We start from the raw sequence: 26,267 nt of genomic DNA on the forward strand, positions 1-26,267 counted from the left end.
CGTGGAGTTCAGTTTCTCTTCAGTGTCATGCATATTGGAGTCATAGGCATGACAGAAACAAGATAGAAGGGATTTCATTTACACATAATTGTGGAGTAGATGTTTAGACTATGAGGAACCACGGAAAAACTACTTCCTACAGCTTCATGCATCACAGGGCCTGAAACACCTTCTAGGAATCTGCAGCATAGTCAGCACTCAGTAATAAAGACTGACAGCCACAGTTATAACATGCCACAGAAAAGGAATAGACAGCTCAGGGGCACTGGGTATAGGAGAAGCACTTACTTTAGCTCACAGAAATGTTTTTTTTTTAAAAGCCACAGTCAGCTCTGCTCCCTAACTCCGTTAACCCTCTCTAATTGGGACGGGAGGGGAGCGACAGAGAGAAGGGTCAACATAGCTTGGTTTGTTCTTCCTGTATGTGGATTCAAAAGTCTCCAAGCAACACATGAAGAAAGAAGAGGAATTCTGTCAGTTCCCAGTGCCTGGCTCCACTTTCAAATTCAGCTCATTTTCACATAAGAAAAGACCACTTAGGACTCTTTCCAGGCCATGGAGTAATGTCATTGCTGTAGCTCGGCAAGGCTCACTAATGGGGGGAAAAAAAAAAAAAAAGCCACTGATAAAAGATGTTCTCAGTAGCAAAATTAGCCACTTCCAATAGAAGTAGCAATTAGCCAGGTATTATTAAGAGTATAGAACAAACCTGAGATCATTGCATTACACCAGGAGATGGATGTGGATTCTAAATGCAGCTTTGATAACAGGCTTTCTTCATGATGTTAAGTGAAACACTTTTTTCTGTTTCTTACCTGTGCCTCACGGCAAGTTTGTTTTATATTTATGAAACGATCAGACATTACAGCACTCTCACCTCTAAGGTACATAGGAATTAATAGCAAAGCATCCCAGACACACAGAGTTTAAACACACTTCTCAAGTATACTGAAAATAGCTGCTATATTAATAAACTTTGAGTTTGAGTGGACATAGGTCTTTTTAAGGTAGAAAGGTGTGAAAATCTTGGGTTTTGCCACCCCAAGAGACAAGTAACATTTATATACATTTCTTATTCATTTATGATTAATGCACTAAAATACGAGATAGATTTAAATATTAATAAAAAGTATACTTCTTGCTCCTCTACCAGATGTCCTTCTACTTCCTTATGGATTTTTAGCTCATGGACTTCAAGACTTCTGGGCATGAAGAAGCCTTTTTCAAAGTTCTTTAAACACTCCACATGTTGTGGACAATATTGGGAATAAATAATAAAGTGGCAGGTCTAATATAAGAAATACTTGCAACTTTAAATTAGCTGTGTGGCATACACATTAGATTTCCCATTCTTGTCTTTCTGATTAAATACATAACTTTGAATTTTACTGTTGTTTTCCAAAGGATGTATCAGGATAAAATACTTATCAGGATGGGTTAACGTTTCTGATGAAACAAAATCAGTGTTTCCTGATTCTGATTGTTAACCCCGACACTTCATGGTACATTAAGATTATCATATTGTAATATTAAACATACTGTAAACATTAAATGTTCATTAAGTTGCAGTTACTACAATGGAAAATCCTCAGTAGATGTTTACAGCAGTCTGAGCTACCCCATATCTAATTAAAACTGCAAACATTCAAAACAAAATCCAAACCAAAGCTGTTCACTATTCCTTTATAAGTTTATATTCACCTTTGAGCTACATGTATGGCTTGGAAAAGATAAGTTGCTGGTAAGAGGCAGGAAACATTTTAAAGTTTCCTTTAAAGTTTCAGTATTTTATGCCAAATTTAATCAAAACCCTTTCACAAGTGGTGTGTTCTCTAATTGTTTTCACTTCTTCCCAGTCATAACCATTCCCAACTCATGTTAATTTCTGTTTTTTTCTTTATAGAACCATCATTAAAAAGTTCAGGTAGGTTTATAAAGCTGAAATGTAACCAAGAGGTATCATGTAGCTGACATTTATTTCATATTAAATTTCTCATAATTTTCCAGCTGTAAGTATGCAACATAATTGATATCAAAATTAGATGAATACATGGGAGATTTAGGACTACAACAGCCATTCATGAACTCTTGTGTTCATAAGTATTTATGGTTTTAGGACTGTGAAGAGGGTATCCTTGAATGTATTAATTTATAACTAGCTTAAAACATATCTATCCTCCACAGTGAGTAAACTACAAAAAAATGCATGTATAATGGTTACCTATAATTAATAATTTAAATAAGATATGATGATAACAGTTTTAATAGTTAATATATACCATTTTCTCTACTTCTTTTTGTAGTACCAAGATAACCTGAACAGAATGAAGGCCTTTTTTTTTTTAACTATTTTAAATACTGAGATCATTATTACATTATTGTATTAGACATGCATATTCTAGTCTTTTTTTGTTGTTTTCTTTTTTCAACAAAGTTTAGCTTTCTCAGCCCCTTCTCAAACTATCATTGTAAACAGCTCTAAAGCACGGCTTTTAGATAGAAAGTAACTTTTTTCATAGGCTCTTCGTGCATTGTAACATCACAGGCAGTTTGAAAAGATCATAATCATAACACACTATTATCTCTCTACCCCTATTGAACTGTGCAGCTGCAGAACAGGAAGATACCTTTGTGGAAACCTGTACTGAGAAAATCAGTGATATTATTTTTTACCACAGCTAAGTATTTCATATTTACACAGTGCTTTTTTTTCAATTCTCTTTGCCAACCTGTATCACTCACATATGAATGGTTTGCAGATACAGCCTCCTTTGTGGGAAATATTTGTCTAACACTGCCCATCAATAAACAGCTGAATTAAAGTCTAACAAAATGCTACACGCAGTTCTGCTATATGTGAAGATTTCAGGAAGGCAGAGAAGAGTATGTTGAAAGACAAGAAAAGTATAAGGTCATAACAAAAGTGTCCAGACCTGAAAACCCAGTTCATGCTTTTGCAGAACACCCAAACCCCCTGCCAAGCTATAAGGGAAATTCTGAAAACGATGAATGTCAGTGTTTTGCCATTAGCTGCTTCATCATGGGTGAAGTGGCCTTGGGTCCATCTAACTGCAATGCCATCTTAAATCTGGGCAATCTTAATTTAAGCTATAAAAAATAATAATAAAAAAAATCTAGACTTTGGAGCTGTCAGAATTCCTACAAAGCCTCACATTGCAATTATAGGTGATGATAAGTTTCAGCTGCTACTGTTCTATTAAGTGATGTTCTATATATTTCTAATCCTTCTGACAAATAAGAGAAGCTGACTTTTTGAGGTTTTCCATGCAGATTTTGTTCTCCAATTTGATTTACAAGGTTAAAGTGATTACAGAGGCAAGGCAGTCAGTTCTTGGTTGATCTTTGGGAAAAGAAGGCATCAGCTAACTGCGTGCATCATATATACAGTGAGAATAAGAAGCTCAACTATTCAAAAAGTGCTTAAAAATATTGGTTTTCAGTATTTCACTCACTGGGCTGTTTGTCTATAAAGCTTCATGACAGATTCAAAGTCATGGTGCTAGTCTTTTCATTTATCCTAGCCAAATTAGAGAATTCTGTCCCCAACAGTGGCGCTGGATGAGACAGTGAGAATTTAGATTTATGAAGACCTTTCAGAATTCTAAATTTCTTTTCCACTACAAGGGAATGATTTGGGTGCAGAAAGTGAAACTACGTAGGCTCAAACCAAAAGACAGCCAATGGCTTCTATTTACCCCTTTTGGATGCATGTCCCTCAGAAGAACCTTAAAACATTGTAGTTAAACTACAGGACATTGGGTGGAGGGTGATATATATTCAGTGAGCCTGGGCTACTGGGAAATGAGATCCCACTTCTAATAGGCAGAGAAAAAGGAATACTTAGCCAGGAAATGCAAGACAGACAAAATAAATAGCTGATGCTTCAGCTTTTTCAGATCAAGAATGCCTAAAACCATGCAAACAGCATGTGCTGGGATGCAACGCACTGGTTTGTTTCTAATTAGGGGTAATGTATCAGGACAGAGACATTTTACAGTTGCAGATGAGTCTTTGACAATGAAATACATACGTATGGTCGTAGGCACTATAAAATCAACATTAAAGTTTTAATACTGTCTTCACTTCAGTTACCTCTGTTCAGTAAACTCCTACTAGAAACCACTTCTCTAAGGCAGAGTCTGCTCACAACAGCTACCGGACGTTAAGTGTTTTGGCAATTCTTTATTGGTACACAGCTCAGTCTTTTAGCATGGCTCTCAGATAGTGCTTCAGTATAGTCATACTTCTGAGGTAACTATAAAAACCAGTTCTTTCATCACATATGTGAGCTATACATTCTTACATTTCAGCAACAATAAATTAACTGCTCAAGCAGTTGAAATTCTCAAATTAGTTTCAATACATGGTTTGACCTGCATAAAAATAAATAATTTGCACCTTTTTTGTGCATTATGTTCAACTAATGAAGACAAATGTATTAATTTGTTTTAGTTACAGAAGAACTGAAGCTCAGCACTTTTATATGTATATAAGTGATGAATATTACAGTTCAAATTATATGAAGGATTATAGATTAAATGCAGGCAAGCAGAAGAAAAAGGCCTCCTGTGTTGGTACATGGTTTCCTATTTATTCCTATAGAGGCAGATCTGTTCATATGTCTCATCTCCAAGGACTGGTAAAAAATGCTCATATTACATAATTTGTATGGTCTGAAGGTAATAAGTAGCTTCCGGACAGCTAGGGTGTCTTAACAATAAAACCAAATGATTGCTTAGAAATGATTTTTTTAATTATTATTACTTTTTATAGTGCTTTGGATTTTGAAAACTATAGGCAGGGGACAATGCTTATACTTCTAAGTATTGAAGTTCAGAGTGCAAAAATTGTTCATTACGCTTATTATTTGAAATTCCCTAAGAATTTATAAGATACACATAAATACATATGCACATTTTCTAAGTAGACAGAGTGCTTTTCTCCAGGAGCAGTACTTCACAACATGTAATAGACCAGGATAGCTCAGATATCCTCAGTGTCCCACACAATATAAACAGGAAATAGCTGCAGAGTCTGAAATTTCAACAATGATTAAATTGAAAGTCAGTGTTGACTGTTGAGTTTAGTATTTTACAGAGGAAATCCAGGAATATATTTTCACCACTGCAAATTTTAAACTTCTGAAATGTTCAGTATTTTCAGATATGTAGAATCTGGTTTCACTTATGTTAACCAAGTGTATTGTTAACAGTTTGGGGGAGTAAATTGAATACATAATTTACCTGTTATTCCTTTCAATTTTGGAACTGCCTGCTTTTTGAAAGGTTCCCACATCATTCATACCTGTGGCTTTGTTGGTTTTACATAAATATATTTAAACATAGATGTGTAAAAATTACAGACCTTCTGTTTACCAGTGTCAGACACAACTGAGTTACTGCAAGAGTAGAAGCAAAACAAGATCTCACTAATTGTATCTGTGGAACCTTGGATGTTCTTTTTCTTTTTCTTGTTATTTCTTCAAATAAGGCAACATATGATTCTGGTTTTAGAAAAATGTCCAATATTTAAGAGAAGTAATGAAAACATCTTAAAAAAACCCTGCCTTGTTTCTCCTGGAAAAAAATGTCTAAAATTATGTTCTGCATTGATCACTGACTGCCAAATGTACAAATTACTTGAAAGGAATGTGCCAGTCATGCTCACTGCCAGTCATTGTGCTCAATGTCATTGTTTTCTACACTTGCTTGAGATTTAAGGAAAGTTTATAAAACATGCCTCTTCAAAACATGTCACCTTTTCAGTTTGGTGGAGGTATGAAAAGAGACTGATGTTAGGACATAGAAAGCAGCCCTAGCTACTGTAAGTGCTTAACTTCAGAGAGTAAGGAATGTTGATAAACTCCAAACAACTAATTTTGAAAGGATCATATGGATTTTTTTTTTTTAAAGGTATTTAATACAAGCCAGTGTTTTTATTTCTTGTGGCTTTCTTGCTACCTTAATGTTCTTTGATTCTTAGCCTAGACCTCCAGGAGAAAAGACAAAAAGAAGAAGAAATTGAAGAAGCACCAGTATGAAGGGGGATGAAAACTGTACTGCTCAAGTTATGCAAAATTTGAGACAGAATGAATCCGAGGCATGGAAAAAAAGTTTTTAAAAATATGGAAAACTCACTTTGACAGCTCCCTGCACCCTGCAACTACTCATTTCTGTTAAACTACATGTGTTTTATTTCTGCTACTGAGAGATACATTACAGCTTTTTGCAACTATCACAAAACAGGGAAGGCTGTCAGGATTGTCTTCAGACTCAGTCTAACAGCTGGCTGTGCAGAAATCCCATTTCCTTTTCCACATCCCAGTTTGTTTGCTATCACTGCTTCCTTCATAGTATGACTACTAGTGCTCATCCAGCCTCATTAGCAGCTATGTAGTTAAACATGAAGTAAATTAATTTTATGAAAGAAGATGAACAGTATTCTGCCAGTTTAGGTCACTAAACCAGCTGATATAGCTGTTCGTTTTTGCAAAATGCAGCAGCCCTATGCCAGTTTAAAATGACAGTGAAACTTCAGCCTTACTTTCTTATTCAGGCATGTTACAGATAAAAAAGTTATCCCTGGGGGTTTTTTTGTTTTGTTTTGGGTTTTTTTGGTTCTTTTTTTTTTTTTAAATAAGAGATCTCTTTCCTAGAATCAGATCAATAAATCTGTACTAGCCCTGTTTGCTCTAATAGAAGTAAATTAAAAATAGAGGAACAAACTGAAAATCTGTGTGTGTTTGTGCACCTGTGCAGTAACAATAAAGAATGCCACATAGAATGGAAGCATCAAGCATGCTAAAGACTCACGTCAAACACCTCTTTAGGGAAAAAAGTCTGTCTTTCTCTGCAAATGTGTCCCCACAAAGCAGTTGGAAGGGCAAGAGAGAACTTCATCTTCTAACCAAGACGACAAAAACTCTACCATCAGAACTGAACATTGGCAAGAATTGAAATAATGTGATTAGCCTGATGACATTCCCTACACTAAAACATATTGAGAATACTGAAGTAAGGTGTAGGCACTCAGCAATTAAAATAAAACATTCCAAACCAAACCTTTCAGGGAGTCTTAAACTCTTCTCTAAGAATAAAAGCAAAAAAAAAAAAAAAAAAAAAAAAAAGAGAGAGAAAGAGAAAAAAGAAAAGGGAAAGGGAAAGGAGGAAAAGGAAAGAAAAAGAAAAAATAACAGAAAAAAAGAACTGCATAAACAATGGCATCCAAGGAATAGAATAGAATAGAATAGAATAGAATAGAATAGAATAATTTCAGTTGGAAGGGACCTACAACTATCATCTAGTCCAACTGCCTGACCACTTCAGGGCTGAAAAAAAGTTAAAGCAGGTTATTAAGGACATTGTCCAAATGCCTCTTAAACACTGACAAGCTTGGGGCATTGACTACCTCTCTAGGAAACCTGTTCCACTTGGTAAAAAAATGCTTCCTAATGCCCAGTCTAAACCTCCCCTGGCACAGCTTCGAACCATCCCGACACATCCTATCACTGGATCCCAGGCAGAAGAGCTCAGCACCTTCCTCTCCACGTCCCCTCCTCAGGAAGCTGCAGAGAGCAATGAGGTCGCCCCTCAGCCTTCTTTTCTCCAAACTAGACAAGCCCAGAGTCCTCAGCTGCTCCTCACAGGGCATCATGCCTTCCAGCCCTTTCACCAGCTTTGTTGCCCTACGCTGGATGGATTCAAGGACCTTAACATCCTTCTTAAACTGTGGGGCCCAGAAGTCATTATCATTATGAAACTCATCTGTATCATAATCCTACTCCCTTCAGAAGAACCTACAACTGCAGCATAACCATACCATACATTCTCATTCAATCCGAGCTTAAAGAACAGACTGTCCCCTACTTTGATGGTAGGTATAATGTCTGACGATGGACAACTGTACCTTCAATTTTGAGATTCATTTTTAGGTAACTTCTGGAAAACTAGAAGGCTTTCTATTCATACTTTGATCTCTGTTAAACGACTTCATTTCACCACAGCTTTAGGTAGCAAGAAAAAAAAAATTTTTCCTTCCTAGAGCAGGAAAAATTTCTAGCACCAGTATGTTCTAAGTATTTAATAACTTATTAGATTTCTTTACTAGAAAACATTCAGGGCATTTGTTTAAAATACTAGTTTGGATGTGGTGTAGAAACTGCTTAACAGAAAAAGTTAATTCAGATATGCAGCTGTAGAATTCAAGGCTTTGGTCTTTTAAAAGCCAGACAAAACATAGGAGGCAACATCCTACATATCTGTAGGATGATGAAGTGTTATTCTTACACTTACAAGGTGTGTACTCCAATTTCATCTACTTTTTTTTTTACAGGCAAGCTCCAAAAGTAAACTAATTTTTAGATTATTATAAAACCAGCTGCAAATCTCTGTCTGTAATGATAAATGCAGCAAGGGAAGAGGCTGAATGAATTCTAAGAGGAGAGTTAAGACTATTCCGAGATCATCTTCACAATATCTTTTTTCACTTTCTATTACATATTTAGGAAATAAGAGTCATTTATTTGTTCATATTTTTACTACATTAAGTTTTAATCTTTGAAATTACAAGCATATGTTAAAAGCCTTTGTTCCTAAGTAATTTATATTCCCCACTGTACCCTCATTTACAATTTTCTATATTTGGAAACACACACTTAAATAAAAATGGCAGGTAATGAAATCATATACCTGCATTAAGAACACGGTCAGGTCAGTTAAAAAAAATTCAGTATTTTAAGTTAAAAACGTTACCGTGAATATTTTTTCTAGGTCACGCCCTAGAGACAGAAAAGGTAATATAAATCAGCTGAATCTATACAGTGTTATTGGATACAACATGATAATTAAGTGTTATACATTTGCTGATTAAACTATTTGTTTAAGTTTTATTTGAATCCAGCAGCCTATCACTGGAGTAGGAAGAACACTATTGTATTGCATTTATTAATGGCTTAGATAAATATAAATAATTCACGAGGTCATATTCCTAGAGAAGATAAGAAATAGCAGATCATCAATCATTGCCTGAAACCCTTTTTTTCTGCAGTGAAATCTTTAATTTGAGTGGAGTGTGAAATACTCTTTTTAGATTCTATGTCTGATGAAATTATATGAACACTACAGTCTTCAAAATGTGAGTGCTCCAAACAACTTTTTAATTACATGCTACAGAGCTGCTGAAATTCAAAAATAAAGAAAAGAAAAAAAAGGAAAGTGAACCCCACTGTTGCCTCTGATTTGCCAAAAATAAAAGATTTGAATGTCTAAGTAAAAAAAAAAATTAAGATGAACTACATTGTGCAAAAGTATATAAATAAATTTCCATGTGCAAGTGGTCTGCACATTACATTAGTTGGCCAAATAGACTTTTTGTAAGTCACAGGTGAGTGGGCAAAATTTTGAGAACCTTTAAGAACAATATACTGTGAAAAATATATTTTTTCTCTAAGAAATAAAAATGTTTGTAAACAAGACATTTTATTCGATATTTCATTAGAATTTACAGAAAAGAGAACTTCACTAAAAATGGCACTTCTGAATGAATAGAACATGAGAGCCTTGAAGTTTTGTTTCATCCTTTGAACTTAAGTGAGTACACTGGTATCTGGGGCCTGCAGCCAATGCATCTCTGCTGGAAGGCTGTTTATTTTATTCATATGCTTTTCTTTTTGACATGGGACATATAACTTGTTTGTATCACAGTAGCTGCCAGCTTTCTATTGTGAATATATAAATATACACTGGGCAGATATACTTTATGTACTTACATGAATAAATTTTGATAACTGGATCTGGTTTACTATTGCAAGTTATTGCAGCTTTATATAATGAGTAGTTCTGCAAGACAGCTTGGCAATGAAATGTTGGTAGCTTTATCGATGTGGTAAGTTGACCCCAAAATGCATTGTTTAATTTCAATCATATCCTGAGAGTTGTATTTTATCCCCATGTACAGTGAAGAGTCTCTATATAGTTGGGGGAGCGCACATTTTTTTTTTTTAACAATTTTTAACTTAACAATTAAATATTAAAGATCTAAGCCTCAAACCCTTTTCAGCATTTTCAGGGCATCTTGATAGTCCATCAGGATGTAATGATCAGGGATACAAACAGTGACATGCTGTAGTAGGAAAAGTCATAGTTTGATCACAGCAAGGGAAAAGTAAGTGAAAAAACTAGTAAAAGTGAAGAGAGTCATGTAACAGATTCAGCTCACTATGTTTTGCAACTGAAATATTATTAATATTAATAGCACAATTTATTTTCTTGAAATAACTGCACAGGAAGAAAGGATAAAAAAAATGTGTATTTCACCTTTTTCTCAAACTGTTTTTTACCTCACCATTATCAGATATTATAGGAACATCACTGCTGTACAGCTAAAGCCCCCTCCTAATCTAATTCTGTCACTTTCCACAGCTCAACAATCACAGAGAAACAGTAGAGAAATTACTAGCTTTAATTTCTCCTATGCGCCATCTCTCTCAAGCACCACTTTCTATTTTGTATTTCTTCAGAGGTAGAAGAAATATATGCAAATTTTTAGGATTACTTACACCTACCATTTTTCATTTTCAAAATGTCAAAGGCATTACGTTGCACGTATCTCCATGCACACAGAGTTTGTCTGGCGTATACAGGATAGTCCTGAGTTGCCATATAAGTGCAGATCATGCTCAGTGTATCTGCTCATATGGAATGGGTTTGACATATACTCTTGTCAGCCATTTATGTACTCGAGGTTCAACGTAGAAGCAACTGGGAATCCAGTAGAAAATCTGCCCAAAGAAGATGGAAAGTAGCCTGCTGTCTAACACGCTGAAGAGAAACAGGAACTTGGAAAAGAAATAAGAACCTGAAGGCACCCCAGAGAGATGAAGATTTGCTTTTTTCCAAGAGATTATTTCAAATATGCTTCTTCCAACAGGAGAGCAAGAAGTAAAAAAAAGTGAAAAGTAGCTTTGCAGACCATTAAGGCCTTAATATAGAGTGCATAGAAGCTAAATTTCTAACCTTTCATGTGGTTCCCTTCACATGAACAATGATGTTAATAAACACTCATTATGGAAAATAGCATTTGTCACATAATATTACTGTGTTTTACAGTATGTTGACCATAGAAAAGTCTTATTAACTGTGTTTCAGTAGGGCATGAAATGTATATTGCTGGATATACTAGCTTTTCTTGAAAAAAAGTTACAATTTGTGTTTGATAAGAAGACCATAAGCATGTGGAAGTATCATAAACATTTAGGAATCCTTTGCAATGGTAAATTTATCCCCACTGGGATCTATTCAAGAACAAACCCAATTTTAAACATCTTTATCGTGCGTGATGAAGAAATACGACATTTAAAACTACTGGAGGTGATAAGTAACACTTTAGAGAATCTATCATTAAAAGTGGAAGCTATTATGCATACCCAAAGGGTTTGTTCCCTCTCTTCCCTCCCCACCCCCCTTCATTCGTTTGCTTTCTATGTTTTTTTCTCTCTTTGTCTCTCTGTCTTTCTTCTTCCTTCCCTCCCACCCTCTCTCCCTCCCCTCCTTCCTCCTTTGAATATCAACCTTGGATGATGAGGTGTATGCCCACACAAAGCCAAATTCCAACCACTAAAAGAAATATATATGTACTTCTAATAGATAATCGTACATGATACGTATTCATATATTTATTATTAGGAATAAACTATACAGCATACTTCAAGCTTTATACGTGTTAACAAAAGTTTTCCTGTTTACCAGATTCATTGATGAAGAACACAGGGCTGGCAAAATAGTGCCTCCTAATAGGACGTGCCAGAATAAAGCCAATACAAACCCCTGGCATTTGGAGCTTCAAAGTGGAAGGAAAAAAAACCCAAATGTGCTCTAACAAAGCAAGTTGTTACACTCTTGGTTACAACGCTATAAACAAAGTTGCAAAGATGGAAAATAAAACAAAACAAACACAACCCCAGTTACAAATAGGTTCTCCCTTATCTGCTCCAAAGCATCAGTTGCTGTCAAACATCTCATACCAGGTCTGTTCTTCCCTTCTCCTTTCATCACCAATGAAGTTTTTCTAGCCTAGCACTGGAGGTGGCTGACTGAAAATGAATTAAAGTATATACAAGACTGTTACCTTAATTTATAAACATGTACCATGAGAATCATTCATTGTATGTGTAAAATCAAATTCACTATCTCTAGCTTATTTTCCAGTGCTGCAGGTGTCATGTGACATAGTAAATAAAGCTAACAGCAGAGATATCATGCAGAATGCTGCCTTGCATCTGTTCCAAACATCAGCATATTTTGTTGATTTTAAAGGTGTACACTGATCCTACTTTGTGCCAAAAGTATGTTTCCAATTTCCTTTATCAAGGCAATATTTTAGCAATCTAAACTTTGTTTACGTCACTAATGCTTTTAGAAGGATTAAAATAATAATGTAAACTCAGATTTTGCTTCTTCGGTGCGTTTGGAAGGGGTTGACACATATACACTGCCTGATCTGCCGTTTTCTTCTCCTCATCTTCTGCAACTTTATTTCTCTGAATTTAAAACTTTCATATCATGAGCAGAGAGCTTTTACTGTAGTACTCTAAGCTGGTGCTATATTTGGGTGGTTGCATTTTCCAAGTGATTATCCTATCATAAACTACTCTGATAGCATATTTTTCTGTTAGGAAAGCTTTGAGCTCTACTGCTTGTAGTTACGTAGACTCAAACAAATTATGTTCTCACTAACTATTATTCTATTAGCCTTCAAAAGGAACAAGATATGTTGCACCTACTTCCTTTGATGCTGTTCTCCAAAAGTAACCATATCCATTCTACTGTATTCAACATAAGGCCTCCAACAACTGTATTCTACAAATTTAATCTTATGTGCAAATATTTCTGCAACTTCAAGCCACTATTCCAGGAGATAAACTGGATATTTTTGTAAATTTGTGGAGATGACATCATTATCTTTCAGATACCGTGCCTCTAATACAAATAGTTGTGTACTGTTCTGCTCAGAGACCTGTTACTTCCCAAACAGGCACAAGCAGTGACATGTTCTTTGTTTGTGAAACCATTACACTGTAGTTTTCCAAGCACTTGACAAGTTACTCTTAGGATTATTAACTCTAAAAAGATATTACTCAATTGAGTGTCTATAAATTTCTTCCAAAATCATTATTTAATGATGAAATCTACTTCTGCAGATTTTACCATGTCATAAGTTCTTTTAAAGACTCTGGAATTATTTTTTTCCTGTAGAAATGAAATGAGATTAGCTATAATGCATGAGTTTATTTTGTATTATCCACTGCTCTGTAAGACTTTTCGGCTTCAATAAAGCGATATATTTAACAAAAACTATTCTGACAGGCACTATGGATACGCTTCTTTGTAAGGTTTCCTTTCAAATGTATGTGTGAACTATGCATTATTTTAGTGGAGGCTACTCAATCTCTTTCCTCTGAGACTGTGTGGTTAATACACAGGAAACAAAACTTTTATAAATGTTAGTTCTCTGGATAGCATTTTATAGATACTGCCCAAACACGGGATTGATCTCTTATTCTTAGCTGTTCTGGGAAAGCTCCAGATGCTGTTTTATTGTACCTTCATTTCTTTTGTGAAAACCTTACTTTACTTGCTTCCTTGCTGCTTTACATCCAATAGGTCATCCTCTAAACTTTAACTCTAGAAGTCTGTTTCTGGCTTTATCATTGCTTTTCATCTGTTTTCTCTGGTGTTTGTGCTGCTTCTCTGATTTACGCATAATCAAAATCATTTGTAAAATAGCCTGGTCTCTCTGATTCCTACCACTTTGGCACTTCCAATGGGCACTTAGATTTCCGGGGCATGCTCCAGATGCTTCACAAGTTTGCATGCAGCTTATTCAAGGATTTTAAACTATCACTAGGATTTAATTTTCCCCATACTAAACCTAAATGGAAGATGTTTTTCACCCTCAAAATAACAAAAGGCTTATTTATCAGAAAATACGAGATGCCGAAAAGCGCAACAGGACTGAAGTCCAGTCCCTTCTGGCACTTACATGTCTACAGAACATTTTCAGCAATGTAAGAAACCACAATAGAACAGGGTGGAAAAATTGGTATAAGGATTAAAACTAGATTCCTAACAACTAACTGTTCAAAGACGGAATAAACAGAATCATAATTACTGCAGATGTCCATTTCATAGCAAATTACTGAAATTATGAAAATTATGTTATTGAAAATTATGAAAAGATGTTATTAAAGTTGCAGTAAATATCTACAAAATATAGGGAAACCAATATTTGATAATACTAGATACCTCTTATTCCAAGATATTCCAGTAAAGTTTATTTCTTAACCTTCCTTACCATGTGCTTGATTTAAAGTACTGGACACAACTTTCTCCATACAATGATTTAGTGTATACTATTAACACAGATAAAATCAGTACAAAATGTAAGACCTATTTGAGAAAAACATAAAACATATTCACAACAATCACAAAATGATAATTTTTTCTTAAAAATAAAGTTAAAATAAATATTGGCCTTGCAAAGCGGTCAGTAGAACGATCTTACAATATTAAGTAGGATCATTGTGCAGTACTGACAGAGTCTTTGTGCCACACCATTTTCTATTCCCATCTATTCTGAAATCTAAAGCCAGATCCTCAGCTCATGTACTTCAAAAATCACTGCAGTCAATGGGAACTCAGCACCTCAGTGCTTTCTGAATCCCATCCTGTGGATTCTAGCAGCCAAACTAATGTCTGTAGTTGGCTTCTAATCTTGCAACTGAAGTTTTGTACCTAGTTGAGAACATCTGACCTGGAAAATATTGACAGGATTGGAACTGCTCTGCAAAACCATATTCCACAAGGTTAATTCAGTATTTCTTTTGTCTGTGGATTGTATATGGCATGTTATGGAATCTTTCCTCCCCTCTCAAGAATCTCAGTGATTAGCCCTCTCAGTATAACATGGCATTATCCCCATTTGCTAATGCACGCCCTGTACTGCTAGCACCTCATTCTCTAAAGAGAGAGATCAACATTTTAAAAACATTTTTTCTGTAAAATATATTGCTGTGAAAGTACTTTTTGTTGTTGCTGGACATATGGAAAGCACCATGTAAGAGAAACATATCACGAAAATGTCCAATTTTTTATAAAGGAACTATTTTTTCTTTTTAGAAAGTTCAATAAAATCCATAAATGCTGATAAAATATGTAATATTTTCCCCAGGTGGGAAAAAGAAACTGAGAAAAAATGTTAGCAATGTATAGAAAGCAACAATGTTTTGGAGCTTTTCTATGCTACTGCAGCAACTAAGATTAATGAACAGAGAACAAATGGTTGACATATCACCTACCCATGGGAGTTCCAACGCCGTAACCTTTTGAGTCTATCAGGCCCCCAATCTGTGTTAGGTTACAGTTCCGCTGTGTGACAAACTCAATGGTTGTTGACTCCATTAAAAATGCATAATCAGAGGTAAGCACGCGCTGGATACCTTCTTCATTACTTTTGACAAGTACTGACTGCCTCCTGCTACTCATGAAGGCCCACATCTTGTCGTAAGTGGAGATTTTGGATTTCTGAAAGACAAATATTAGATGCAACATGAATAAGAATAATATAAGAGTGAAAGCAAATTCTCAGTTTGCACATTGCTCTCTTATCGTATTTTACCATGTGTCAGCTTTTACTAAGGCATTCTTCTAAGGGTGCCTGTACCTTTCACCTCATCTGTACCCCTCATCTTGTCTATGTAAAACAAAACAGTTAGACAGATTCTCAAGAAAATGTGCAATATCTGTTGTTTATCTGGGTTTTACTGTTTATATGTTTTTAGGTAGACGAAGGCCCACAAGTATTTGAAGTCAGTGGAAAACTATTAAGTATTTCACTGTAGCCAAGTTCATCAACAATGTTGGTGAGTGCTATAGGAGAATCTGTGGATTCTGTCACCATGGAAATTTTCACTCCTATTTCAATCACTCGGCTACTCTGAAAAACTAATGCAGAGAGTATGGCAATCTGAAGTAATCAGAGCCCTTGCAGATGGCAGTATATGGAGAAAACAGTTGTGGGGGAGAGGGCAGCAAACATTTTATCCATGGTACACAGCAAAAATTCTGGGAGAAAGATTTTAGGTAAGAGATAGTATCACACTCTGGTCAGATGAATACTAGCTTGCCATTCAGAAATTGACTACTAAAAGTCCTAAAAATGAATATGTTTTCTGCTTTAATATTCCCAGAATGCAAAGAACTGTTGTGATAGGAAGAGACAGTAGTTTGGGACAAAGTGATGCTGTGCAACTTTAGAGGAGTCGCTTCCTTTCTTTCACCTCAGCTTCTTTAAAAAATGTTACCTTCCCTTGTCTTTGAAAAACACAGTGCTTAAGCGATCATAACCAGTGGATAAATTGAAGGTATCAGAAGTACTGAACATTTTATATTACATTTGCCCCATCTGTTTAATAATATTTCAAACTCAAGATGTATCAGAAAGTTTTCAGTAGTGTTAAATCTTGCCTAGTAAATAAAATGTAGATATACAGCATGAGAACTAGTATAATCAGATTTTTTAAGGAGTGTTTCATCTTTTAATGTCAGCCTTAAACATAACTCTGCCATCAGCTCTGGTGGAGATACTAAACAAGGATTGACACTACAGACCTGCCTGAAGTTCAGCTGATTGGCAGCAATAAACTCTGCCCCAGAGGAGAATTAGCTGTGTATGTGGAATAAAAAGAATGTTTATTTAGAAAAAAGATGACTTTGTCCCCCTGCTGAGATATAATCCAAGACTTATTTCACTCTGCCTGGGGACTTAGCAAATCAAGCATGTGAACTAACTCTAGTGTCAATGCTAACAAAACTGAAGACTTTTAGGACTCCGCATGAACATGTTGTTACTGTACTGAACATAGTCTGTGGCTGATTGCAAAAGATTTTAGTAACTATGAAAGGGGAAATAATTTTTCTTCAGAATATACTGTGAAAGCATTGAATAGAGAAGACCAAACAGCTATGGTCTCTCCTCATAGGGTTTGTTTCGAAAATCAAATAATTCTTGCAAGCATTTAATATTGCACTGTAGCATAACATACTTTAAGCAATGCACATCAGCTCTGTAGGAATCTAAATTAGTATGTAATACAGAAAGGATGGAAAATTAACGTTTTCAATATTTGTATAATTTTACCAAGAACCTGTATTTAATTCTTTTGACATACAATCTTTAACCCAGTACACAAAACAAACATTTTAGCCACTATAACTAATTTGAGCAATATAAAAAATTGGCAGAGAAAACAATTTTAGTAAACTGTTAGATACACATTGCTGACGCATGTTGAGGAAAAAAAAAGAAAAAGCCAAATGAGCTATAATAGAAAATATAGAAAGAATGAACTGTAATACATGTGCATTTCTATATTTCTGTTGAAAAAAAAAAAAAATCCAGGATGAAAACATGTTAGCAAGGGGAATGGTTGCTCTCTACTGAAGCATTAGAGCATGCAAAAAAATACAATATCCTCCAAAGGACAGAGTGCTCATATTACAATAACTGATTTAATCAGCTAGGATGAAGCCACAGCTACTATTGAAAATGAAGGAACAAAGCTCACCAACAAAATCAGAGAAAGCTCTGGCATAGGACAGCTCACTTACTGGAATAATTAACAAAGAGTAAAAAAGTCTACATATGATTAGTGAGACTGTAGAAGATAACACAAACCCTAGAATATCAGTGCACGTGGCTCACCACTGTGAAGCGAACAAGGGTGTCAGAAAGTGCAGAGTAATCTCTGTTTCCTCATATAGGCAGAACACTACAATGTCTTTGCACTGCTTTCTTCCACCCCTACAAGCTAAAAGTCAGAACTGAAATGATGCCAAGGAAAACAGCTCATCTACTTGTGACCCCTAATTCTAGCCAGTGTTTAGAAATTCTTACCAAAAGAAGTGTATAGTACAGGTTATGGGCTTTGTTTTATGTACAACAGAGAATGTTTTATCTGAAAATAATAAAAAAACCACCCCACACAATATTTGATTCAGGAAAATACAACCACAAACATTTTTCCTGTGTGTTTGACAAACTACTTAGCAGACTTACATGACTAAAATCAAGAAGCCAGAACAATCAAAAGCATCAGGAGCCCATCTGACATCAAACTAAAGAGAAAGACACTCCAATATGTACATATTGGTTCTTGTGGTTATGACTGTGTCATTCATACTTATAGAAGCAGATGCTGCAGTTTACATCATGCTTCCATCTTCTTTCACTGTGTGCAAATCAATCTAGTTAATCAACTTATATACTCCATCAATGAAGTGTATTATTTTATCTGGGTTACTTCACCATATTGTTTCATCTAACTGGAAATCACTGTCTGGAAATCCAACCTAACTTGAAATCAACCAGAAACGATGTCTGTGTAAGATAACTTGTGGTGACATGATTTATCATGTTTGTGTTCTCTCAGTAATGCTGAAGATAATGCAGAGTAGTAAGAAAGCTGCCTATGCTTTGCAACATTTGAATTTCACTGGAATTAAAAAAGAGAACTAACTAATGGGAAAGATGGAAATGAAAAGGTCAAGCAAATCAAGAAGCTCCTCTACCCGGTGCATAAAAAGGTAGCTCTCACAAAGACATTCAGAGGATACTGTCAGTGACATACTCAGCGTTCATAAATTAAAGATCATTGGAAGATAACTGCACGTCAGGGATCACAAAAGGAAGCATGGCAAAGTCTCTACGTTAGTCTAATGTTATGTACAAATGTGAGGCTGGAAACAGAAGGAATCATCATTAGTAATGTGTTACTGCTCTGTCCTGAAGGACTGGCTAGGAAAGACAAGTATCTGAGCAGTGAGACTTTAGACCACAAGGTTAGAAAAATATCAAGATCTTGAATGAATGCCAGAATAAACAAGAATCAAAGGACAGGGAAGCAGACCTCACGACACAAGACAAGACTGGATAAATGCACAGCAAAAATGTGCCAGGCAAATTCTGACATTTTTCTACAAAGGAAAAATTACAGATCCATTAATGGAAATTTTTATTTTAATGATAGCTTTCCTGGCTTAAAAGCATTTGGGTGTCACAGACAATGCCTCAGCTTTTCTTTCACCCATGAAATATTGAAACTCAAAGGAGGCTGTAGTAACAAAGGAAAGATTAAAGGTAATTAAGATTAAATTTTGAGAAAAAAATAAGTAAAAAAAAAATAAGTAGCACAGTTATGTATTTTATGAAAGCACTCTCCACCACATAAGAATTACACCATGACAATCTTTATGTCAAAAAAAGCCACACAGACTTCCAATCCTACTACACTATTTTCCATTTATGACACTGCCTATAACAACAGCTAAGTGACTTTTGTTTTCCTGAGCATTGCATTCTTAGAGGACACAGGCCACGTTTCTTAAAGTTGCTTGATTCATGGATGTTTTTAAGGACAAACAATTATGCACATTCATTCTAACTTTCTGTAATACACAGACTATGAAATGTCACTTCTGAATTACTTCACCAAGCTCATCACTTATGTGTTTGCACTGACAAAAAGAAGAACATATGAAAAGTGCATTCATAAAGACCTATCTATATGAGCCTTAGCAAGGTGCCCAACATGGTCTTTCACAACATCCTTGATGACAAGCTGGTAAGATATGGACTGGACAGATGGAGCACCTACAGGTGGAGAACTGGCCAAGGTGTTGATCTTGGAAGACGGTAGTTAATAGCTCAAGGCCAGATTGGCATTTTGTCATGAGTGGAGTGCCTCACGGGTCAGTCCTAGAACTGACACTATTCAATAGCTTTATAAACAGTTTGGAAAATGGTATTGAAAGCACTCTCACCAAGTTTGTGGATGACACCAAACAGGAAGGAGAGGCAGATACACTGGAAGAAAGAGCTACCATGCAGAGAGACCTCAAAGAGGCTGGAAAATTAGTATAACAGGAATTGCATGAGGTTTAACAAAGATAAATACAACGTCTATCCTGGGAGAAAGTAATCCCAAGCATCCATACTGGCTGGGAATTGACTGGCAGGAGTGTATCCTGGCTGAAACAGACTTATGGATCCAAGAGGACAGCAAGCTGAATAGAAGTAAGCAGCCCATCCTTGCAGCAGGGAAGCAAACTGCAGGCTGTATCAGCAAGACTACAGACAACAGAAGGGATGTGATTAATCCACAATACTTGGCACTTGTTAAGCCACACCAGGAACGCTGTGTCCAGTTTTGGCCCTCCACGTTCAAAAGACATGTTAAAATTGGAGAGTGTCCACCAAGGTATTCAGAGGACTGGAGATCTTAACTTACAAAGAAAGACTGATGGAAATGGTATTGTTGAACCTAGAATGGAAGACTTAGAGAGAATCTAATCACGTTCTTCCATTACCTAAAGAGAAGGTTAGAGAGAAGTTGAAGATACACTTCGTTAGGATGCGTGGTGACAGGATAAGAGGCAATGGCCCAAGCTGCTGAAGGGAAATTCTGTGTGGATATAAGAAAAAAATTCTTCACCATGAGAACAACTAAGCATTGGAATAGGTAGCCCAGAGAATTACTACAATCAGCTCACTGGAAATATTTGAGACAGCTTAACATGGCCCCGAATAAGCTAATCTAAGGCCTTGCTTTCAATTAGGAAATCAGATCTCCTCCAACAAGAGGAAGGGATCTCTAGAGGTCCCTTCCAACTCTGAATTTTCATTGATTTCTATGATTCTTTATCAGTATGAAGTTACGTACAGTAATAAGTGTTTCTGGAGACTCTTCAAATTTTGACGTTGAGCAATTTCAAGAAAACAAAACATATAATTTCCTGTTTGGGGAACAAACCGCAACTGACCACACTAAACTAACCCCCAAAACATTGTGAACTGTAGTTTATACATCAAGCCAAAGGCAAGTCCATTATTTGCCAGGAAAATGTGTTTTCCTACCTTTTTCACCCTTCACTCCCTTGAAACTCAAGCGGACTCATCCCAATTGTTTCATACATGATCCCCTGGAAATCCTGAACACCAGTATGGAAATCCAAGCTGAACTGTTCATATAATACATGTACTTTATTCATTCTGTATTCATTTTTGCAAGTTTGACGTTTTGTTTTGACACATGCCCTAAATCTACATAGCTGTGAAATAAGCTAGAAAATGCATTTCTGATGTTCTTAATAATGGCAAAAGCACTAATGTACCTCAAGATTTTTTTCTAAACATAAGAAGGCTAGATGTCAAATTTAAGTGAAGCAAACATTATAGACGATCCTCTTATAGCTCACAGCTGTTCTAACATGTTTGGGATACGTCTCCAGTATTTTAGGCCACAGAGGATTAGTAACATTAATAGAGAGATAAACAAAGTTAATTAACTGAATACATTTCAAATCATAGTATGACGAGCTTAAAGCTGAGAGAACAAACCAACAGCCTAAGGTAAAGAATGTTTTAGGACTTCTGTAATTGTCCTCAAGCATTATAAATACAGGGAAATTCAAAGCTAAGGCTATCTGAGAGCATGTGAACACTTGCATAAATGAAAATAAATTGTAAATAAACATAAATAGCCTGCTCGCTTTCCTGAACTATTACCGAATGGAAATTTGTAAAGGCTGATTGCTACTGTTCAAATATCTGTCAACGACCGATGATGTGTTTGTTCCGCTGTGCATTTTTTGTACTTTCTTGTTTCTGTAATTTATATCTGTGTACACTGATCCACCTCTCCCAGTTCTTAATATGAATCTGAACTCTTTGGAATAGGTACTGTTTTCTCCAAACTGCTCAATGTTTCTGAAGTGGACAACGATGCCCCATTACTGGGACTTCTGACCTAAACGGTAATATATGCAAATAATGATAAATATCAGAATCAGCTACAGGAATCAGAATGGAAGATACCATATCTTACTAAATTTTTAGCTTTACACAGTATCATTGCATGTTCTGTTTCCAGATATTTTGTTTTAAATAATCCATTTAAATTTGTTTTAATGACTGAAATAATTTCTAGTTTCTGGTAAGCCTTAGCTAATTCTACACTCCAAAAGTAAGTGCTGTTTTTTGAGGCAGCAGAAGCAGTATATTTACCAACTTTGACATAGTTGAGCACATTATGAGTAAAATGCAATTTGGTCTTAACTGCATATCTGCACCTGATGCCTCCATAATATAATATGATGCCATAGACATTCCAAACTCTGCAGTCACGTGTAGTGCAGTTTTGAATCATTGCTATAGGCTAAGGCATAGCTTTTACAGAGCACCATGCTAATCACTAGCATCTTCAATATACTGAAAATATACATTCTTCCACCTGTGCTGGACAGCAGACCAGGTTTAAATCAGCTTAGCTGTCCTCCATCACCCAACACACAGACTGTATTAATTCAAGTGAACTTCTGAGTATCATCTGATTTTCTGACCAGATTAGAAACTAGTTATAAAAATGACCTTTGTACTACTATATTTTCTTTATTATCTCCTAGAACTATGAGACTGACTTTTTCTCAGTCATTAAAGAAAAATGAAAAAGACACTCTCCTTTTTATCAGACTGGTCTCATTGACTCTGACCCTCTGACCTCAGGGCATTCCTTTTCTTCTTCCCACCCCCTTTTTTCCCCCTATTTTTTCAGAACTGCTGAGCCCTGAAAACCCCTAAGTGAACCAGCCGATTTAGATTTTGTTGTGTCAGCATAAAAACAATAAAACCAATGCATATAGCGTTCTCTTCTCCAGAACGGCAGTTTTCATGGTCCATAGAGCACAAATGAAAAAAGGTAGGAAAGGTGTTTCTGCCAAGAATAGAGCTACAAGGAATGAAAAATGCAGTGCTCAGAGAAAGACATTTTTACTCTTGCCCTGATTGTGCTGACTTTTTGTTTTAAAAACCAAAGATTTTGAATTAACGTTAAATATTTAAAGTAATTTATGTTTAAAAAAACCCAAACCCTAATGTTATTGAAATAAGTTTTCACTATCAGCTTTGACCTGGAAATAAGTAAGGATTTTATAACTCAAAAATCACTAACGGATTTCAGAATACTTCCTTGCCTTTTATACCAGAATGATTTATAGTCCTCTACTGAATTATAACTAACATCACAACAGTTCTTTTTGTAAAATACTGTGGAAGATGACAAGTGTGATATTTCTCACACTTCTGTAGGTTCCTTCCTTTATAAGTAGCAATAAGACATTAAGAAAATTTAATCTGTTTTTAAAGCAGATCCTATATTCTGCATGTTCCATAAAGATAAATCCATTTCTGCTCACTCTGACTGTTTTCAGATACAAACTGCAGTCCAAAACTTCACACTTTGTTTGCACTGTATCTGGAAGCAATCTCCTTTTCCAAAAGCAGTGAGTGCACAGTTTCATCACTGGAACTGAGCATGAAGTTCACAAATACTACTTTAAATATTCACCTCTAATAGAGTAAGAATTTGTCACAATGCCATGATTTTAACAATTGTATTCTCACAGCATCTACACTGGCATGGAAGATGTTTGTGCAATGTTCAAAGCAAAATTAATAAGCACTATGCCCAAAACACTCTGTTGCTGTTGTGATTTGAAAGAAACTCATCAGGCAGCATTAGAAATCAAACTCATAGCATTCAAGACCTCTTTAAATGAAGAGGAGGGATAGAAATCCCATTATTACTTGCTAATTTGTTGTCCAAAACTGTTAGGAATAAATATTGTTTCATTATCTTCACAGATTCAAAAAACTTAATAGAAGTTCCATTGTCACTTTTTTTTAGTTTTGGCACCTGTCAAGCAGCAGAATTAGCATTAGTTATTGCCTGTAATGATAGTCATCAAAATCAGGCTAGTGGCACAGACAGATTGGTGGGTTTTTTTCCCCCAATAAATTCCCCCATCAGTTCTGTTGTCAGACCTAACAAAACTCTGAACGTCTAAAATAGCCAATAATTTCAAGTATTTCTTTACAAAATAGCTCACGTACAATATTTACTGGTTATAGATTAGCATAAGCCACCACTGAGGTATTCTGCAGTGGGATTTGGATTTAGCATTCAATACTTTTTTATTATAGTAAGTAAATTACCAACAACACTGGAACATATGTGCTAGCTAAGAACAGCTGAGTCTTTCTCTGTACTCGCCTGACCTTGGTCACTAGAAAATTGGAGTTAATTCACGCAAACAGGATTGACACCATATGTGGTTCATATCAAAGGTATAGAGGAGTGGTAGGATACTGATCAGAAGAACTGTTTGTTTGTTAGCAAATCTGTCAGGTCTTGGAATAATTCTGGCAGTTTTATCTTGAAACACCTGCAGTCTCCTAAACAACATACTTGAAAACATAAGCAACATAATACTTAAGGAGCTGTTTTTTCCTCCAGCAATGGAGAGGTTAAAAAAAAAATTAAAAGATCTGGGATGAAATACTACAGTAAAAGACACAGGAACTTTTCAGCCAAACTGGTTGCTGAAGAATACGTCATGAAGAATTCATCTACACACATAGATGAATTTACATGTGTTTGATTAGTGATCTGTACAGAAAATACAAGCAATAGCAGAGTTATAAGATGTAGTTTTGAGTATTTTTTTAGCACTGATACGTACAGTCCCTACCCAACTTTTCAGAAGTTGATGGGGAAAATGCATTACTGACAAAACTGTACAATGTGTCAAAAGTTAGAGTAAGATATAATTCATGTGTTTATTTGCATACTGCAATTTGAACATCTGTAGAAGGTGAGTGCAGGCAGTGTAAACACAGCTGGTAATGTAGTTTAACAGAGAAAGGGAGATAGTATAGCTTCTGAAGACTAAGGAAGTTCTACAAAGGCTCTGCTTTATTTATAATTTGGAACAGCCAGAACAGCAAGTGTATGGCAGAACAGAGGGGAAAGAATTTTCTTTCCAGCATTATTAACTGGTGTATTCCAGTTCTGTCAGAGGAGAGTGCTCAAAACTAGTGGGAATAAAGTAACTGGGAATTTCCAAGGAAAGAAAAAGGAAGGGAAAGTTCATCACCAGTTTACCAGTTTGACCATTCAGTGATTTAAATCAGTTACATTAGTGTTTTCTGTAAATAATACACCAAAACTTAGCCAAAGACTATTCTAAGATTTCTCAGGCTATTTCTGTGCCAACTACTTATTTTACTATTGCTTATTTCAAAGGTCTTAATACATAATTGAACTCTGCAGAACCATTCTTGAAAAAGAAAAAGAAAAAGACCATTTTGAGAAGGATTATTGTGTGTGGTCTTCTGAAACTACTGAAACCCAAATTCCAATATTTTATATATTTTTGCAGAGGAAAAGAAAAAGCAAAATCGGTGAAAAATTCATGCACTATATTTCCACTACCCTGTATCAACTGCAGAAACTTATGCTGTTCAAAATCCACCTACAAAACCATACAGTTTGCAGTTTCAGTACAACCTTGGCTACTATATCTTCTCTAAGAATAGTCCAGATTGAACTTTAAATTGCAAAAGTAATTTTAATTTGAGCACATTTAACATTGGTTGTAGGAACAGATACTTATTTCTGTAACAGTGGTCTATCAGGTCTGCTCTGGGAAGTGTCCATCATATGGTATGGCCTGAGCTTTGCAGCCTGAAAATTATGGATGTTCTCTTCCTCTTAGTTGCCCTGAATTTTTGCAAAGATCAAGGTGAAAAGTACTGTAACCTCTTACTTCTTCCCATTTTAAGCATTTTCCATGTGCAGTTATGATGCAAACATAAGTCCAACTGTAGTCTTATTAAACACCATCATCAATGACATCAGCAAGAACAAGGAAATAAGAAGTTAGGCTGATGTGACCTCTCAATCCCTACCTTTTTTTTTTTTTTTTGCTACATGAGCAAATATGGCAGGTACATATCCCACTTGAGAGATAATGTAAAACTTCAGTGATAAACTAAACACAGTGAATTGAGAGATAATTTAAGTGTCTCAGTAGTACACAGATCAAATTTCTGCAAGTCAAACTTCCATTACAAAGCTAGTACACTACTCTGATGTTTGTTATTTACACAAATATTGTACAAATTAGAGAAGAGGAAAAGAAGGATATAAATGATAAGTACTTGCCTTACTTTCCTCAAAAGTTGAAAGTTCTTCAAAGCCTATTAAATACTTGAGATAAACAAAAAAATCTGATTTCTGTCTTACAGAAAATCTTGGTATTTCAGCAATTGCAGACACACTGAATTGCAATGAAAAG

At 35.6% G+C, this 26,267-nt stretch overlaps 1 protein-coding gene across 4 annotated transcripts in view; it reads right to left on the reverse strand.

Annotated features, from left to right (window-relative positions):
• GRIK2 (glutamate ionotropic receptor kainate type subunit 2) overlaps positions 1 to 26,267 on the reverse strand; it is a 432,874-nt gene that overhangs the window by 25,158 nt on the left and 381,449 nt on the right. For all 4 annotated transcript variants that reach the window (XM_052781434.1, XM_052781430.1, XM_052781432.1 and 1 more), the window contains one exon: positions 15,374 to 15,599. In XM_052781434.1, coding sequence (XP_052637394.1) covers positions 15,374 to 15,599 — 226 coding nt within the window. The remainder of the gene's footprint in view (positions 1 to 15,373; positions 15,600 to 26,267) is intronic.

This window comes from Harpia harpyja, chromosome 3 (assembly GCF_026419915.1).
Source record: "Harpia harpyja isolate bHarHar1 chromosome 3, bHarHar1 primary haplotype, whole genome shotgun sequence".
Classification (NCBI taxonomy): domain Eukaryota; kingdom Metazoa; phylum Chordata; class Aves; order Accipitriformes; family Accipitridae; genus Harpia; species Harpia harpyja.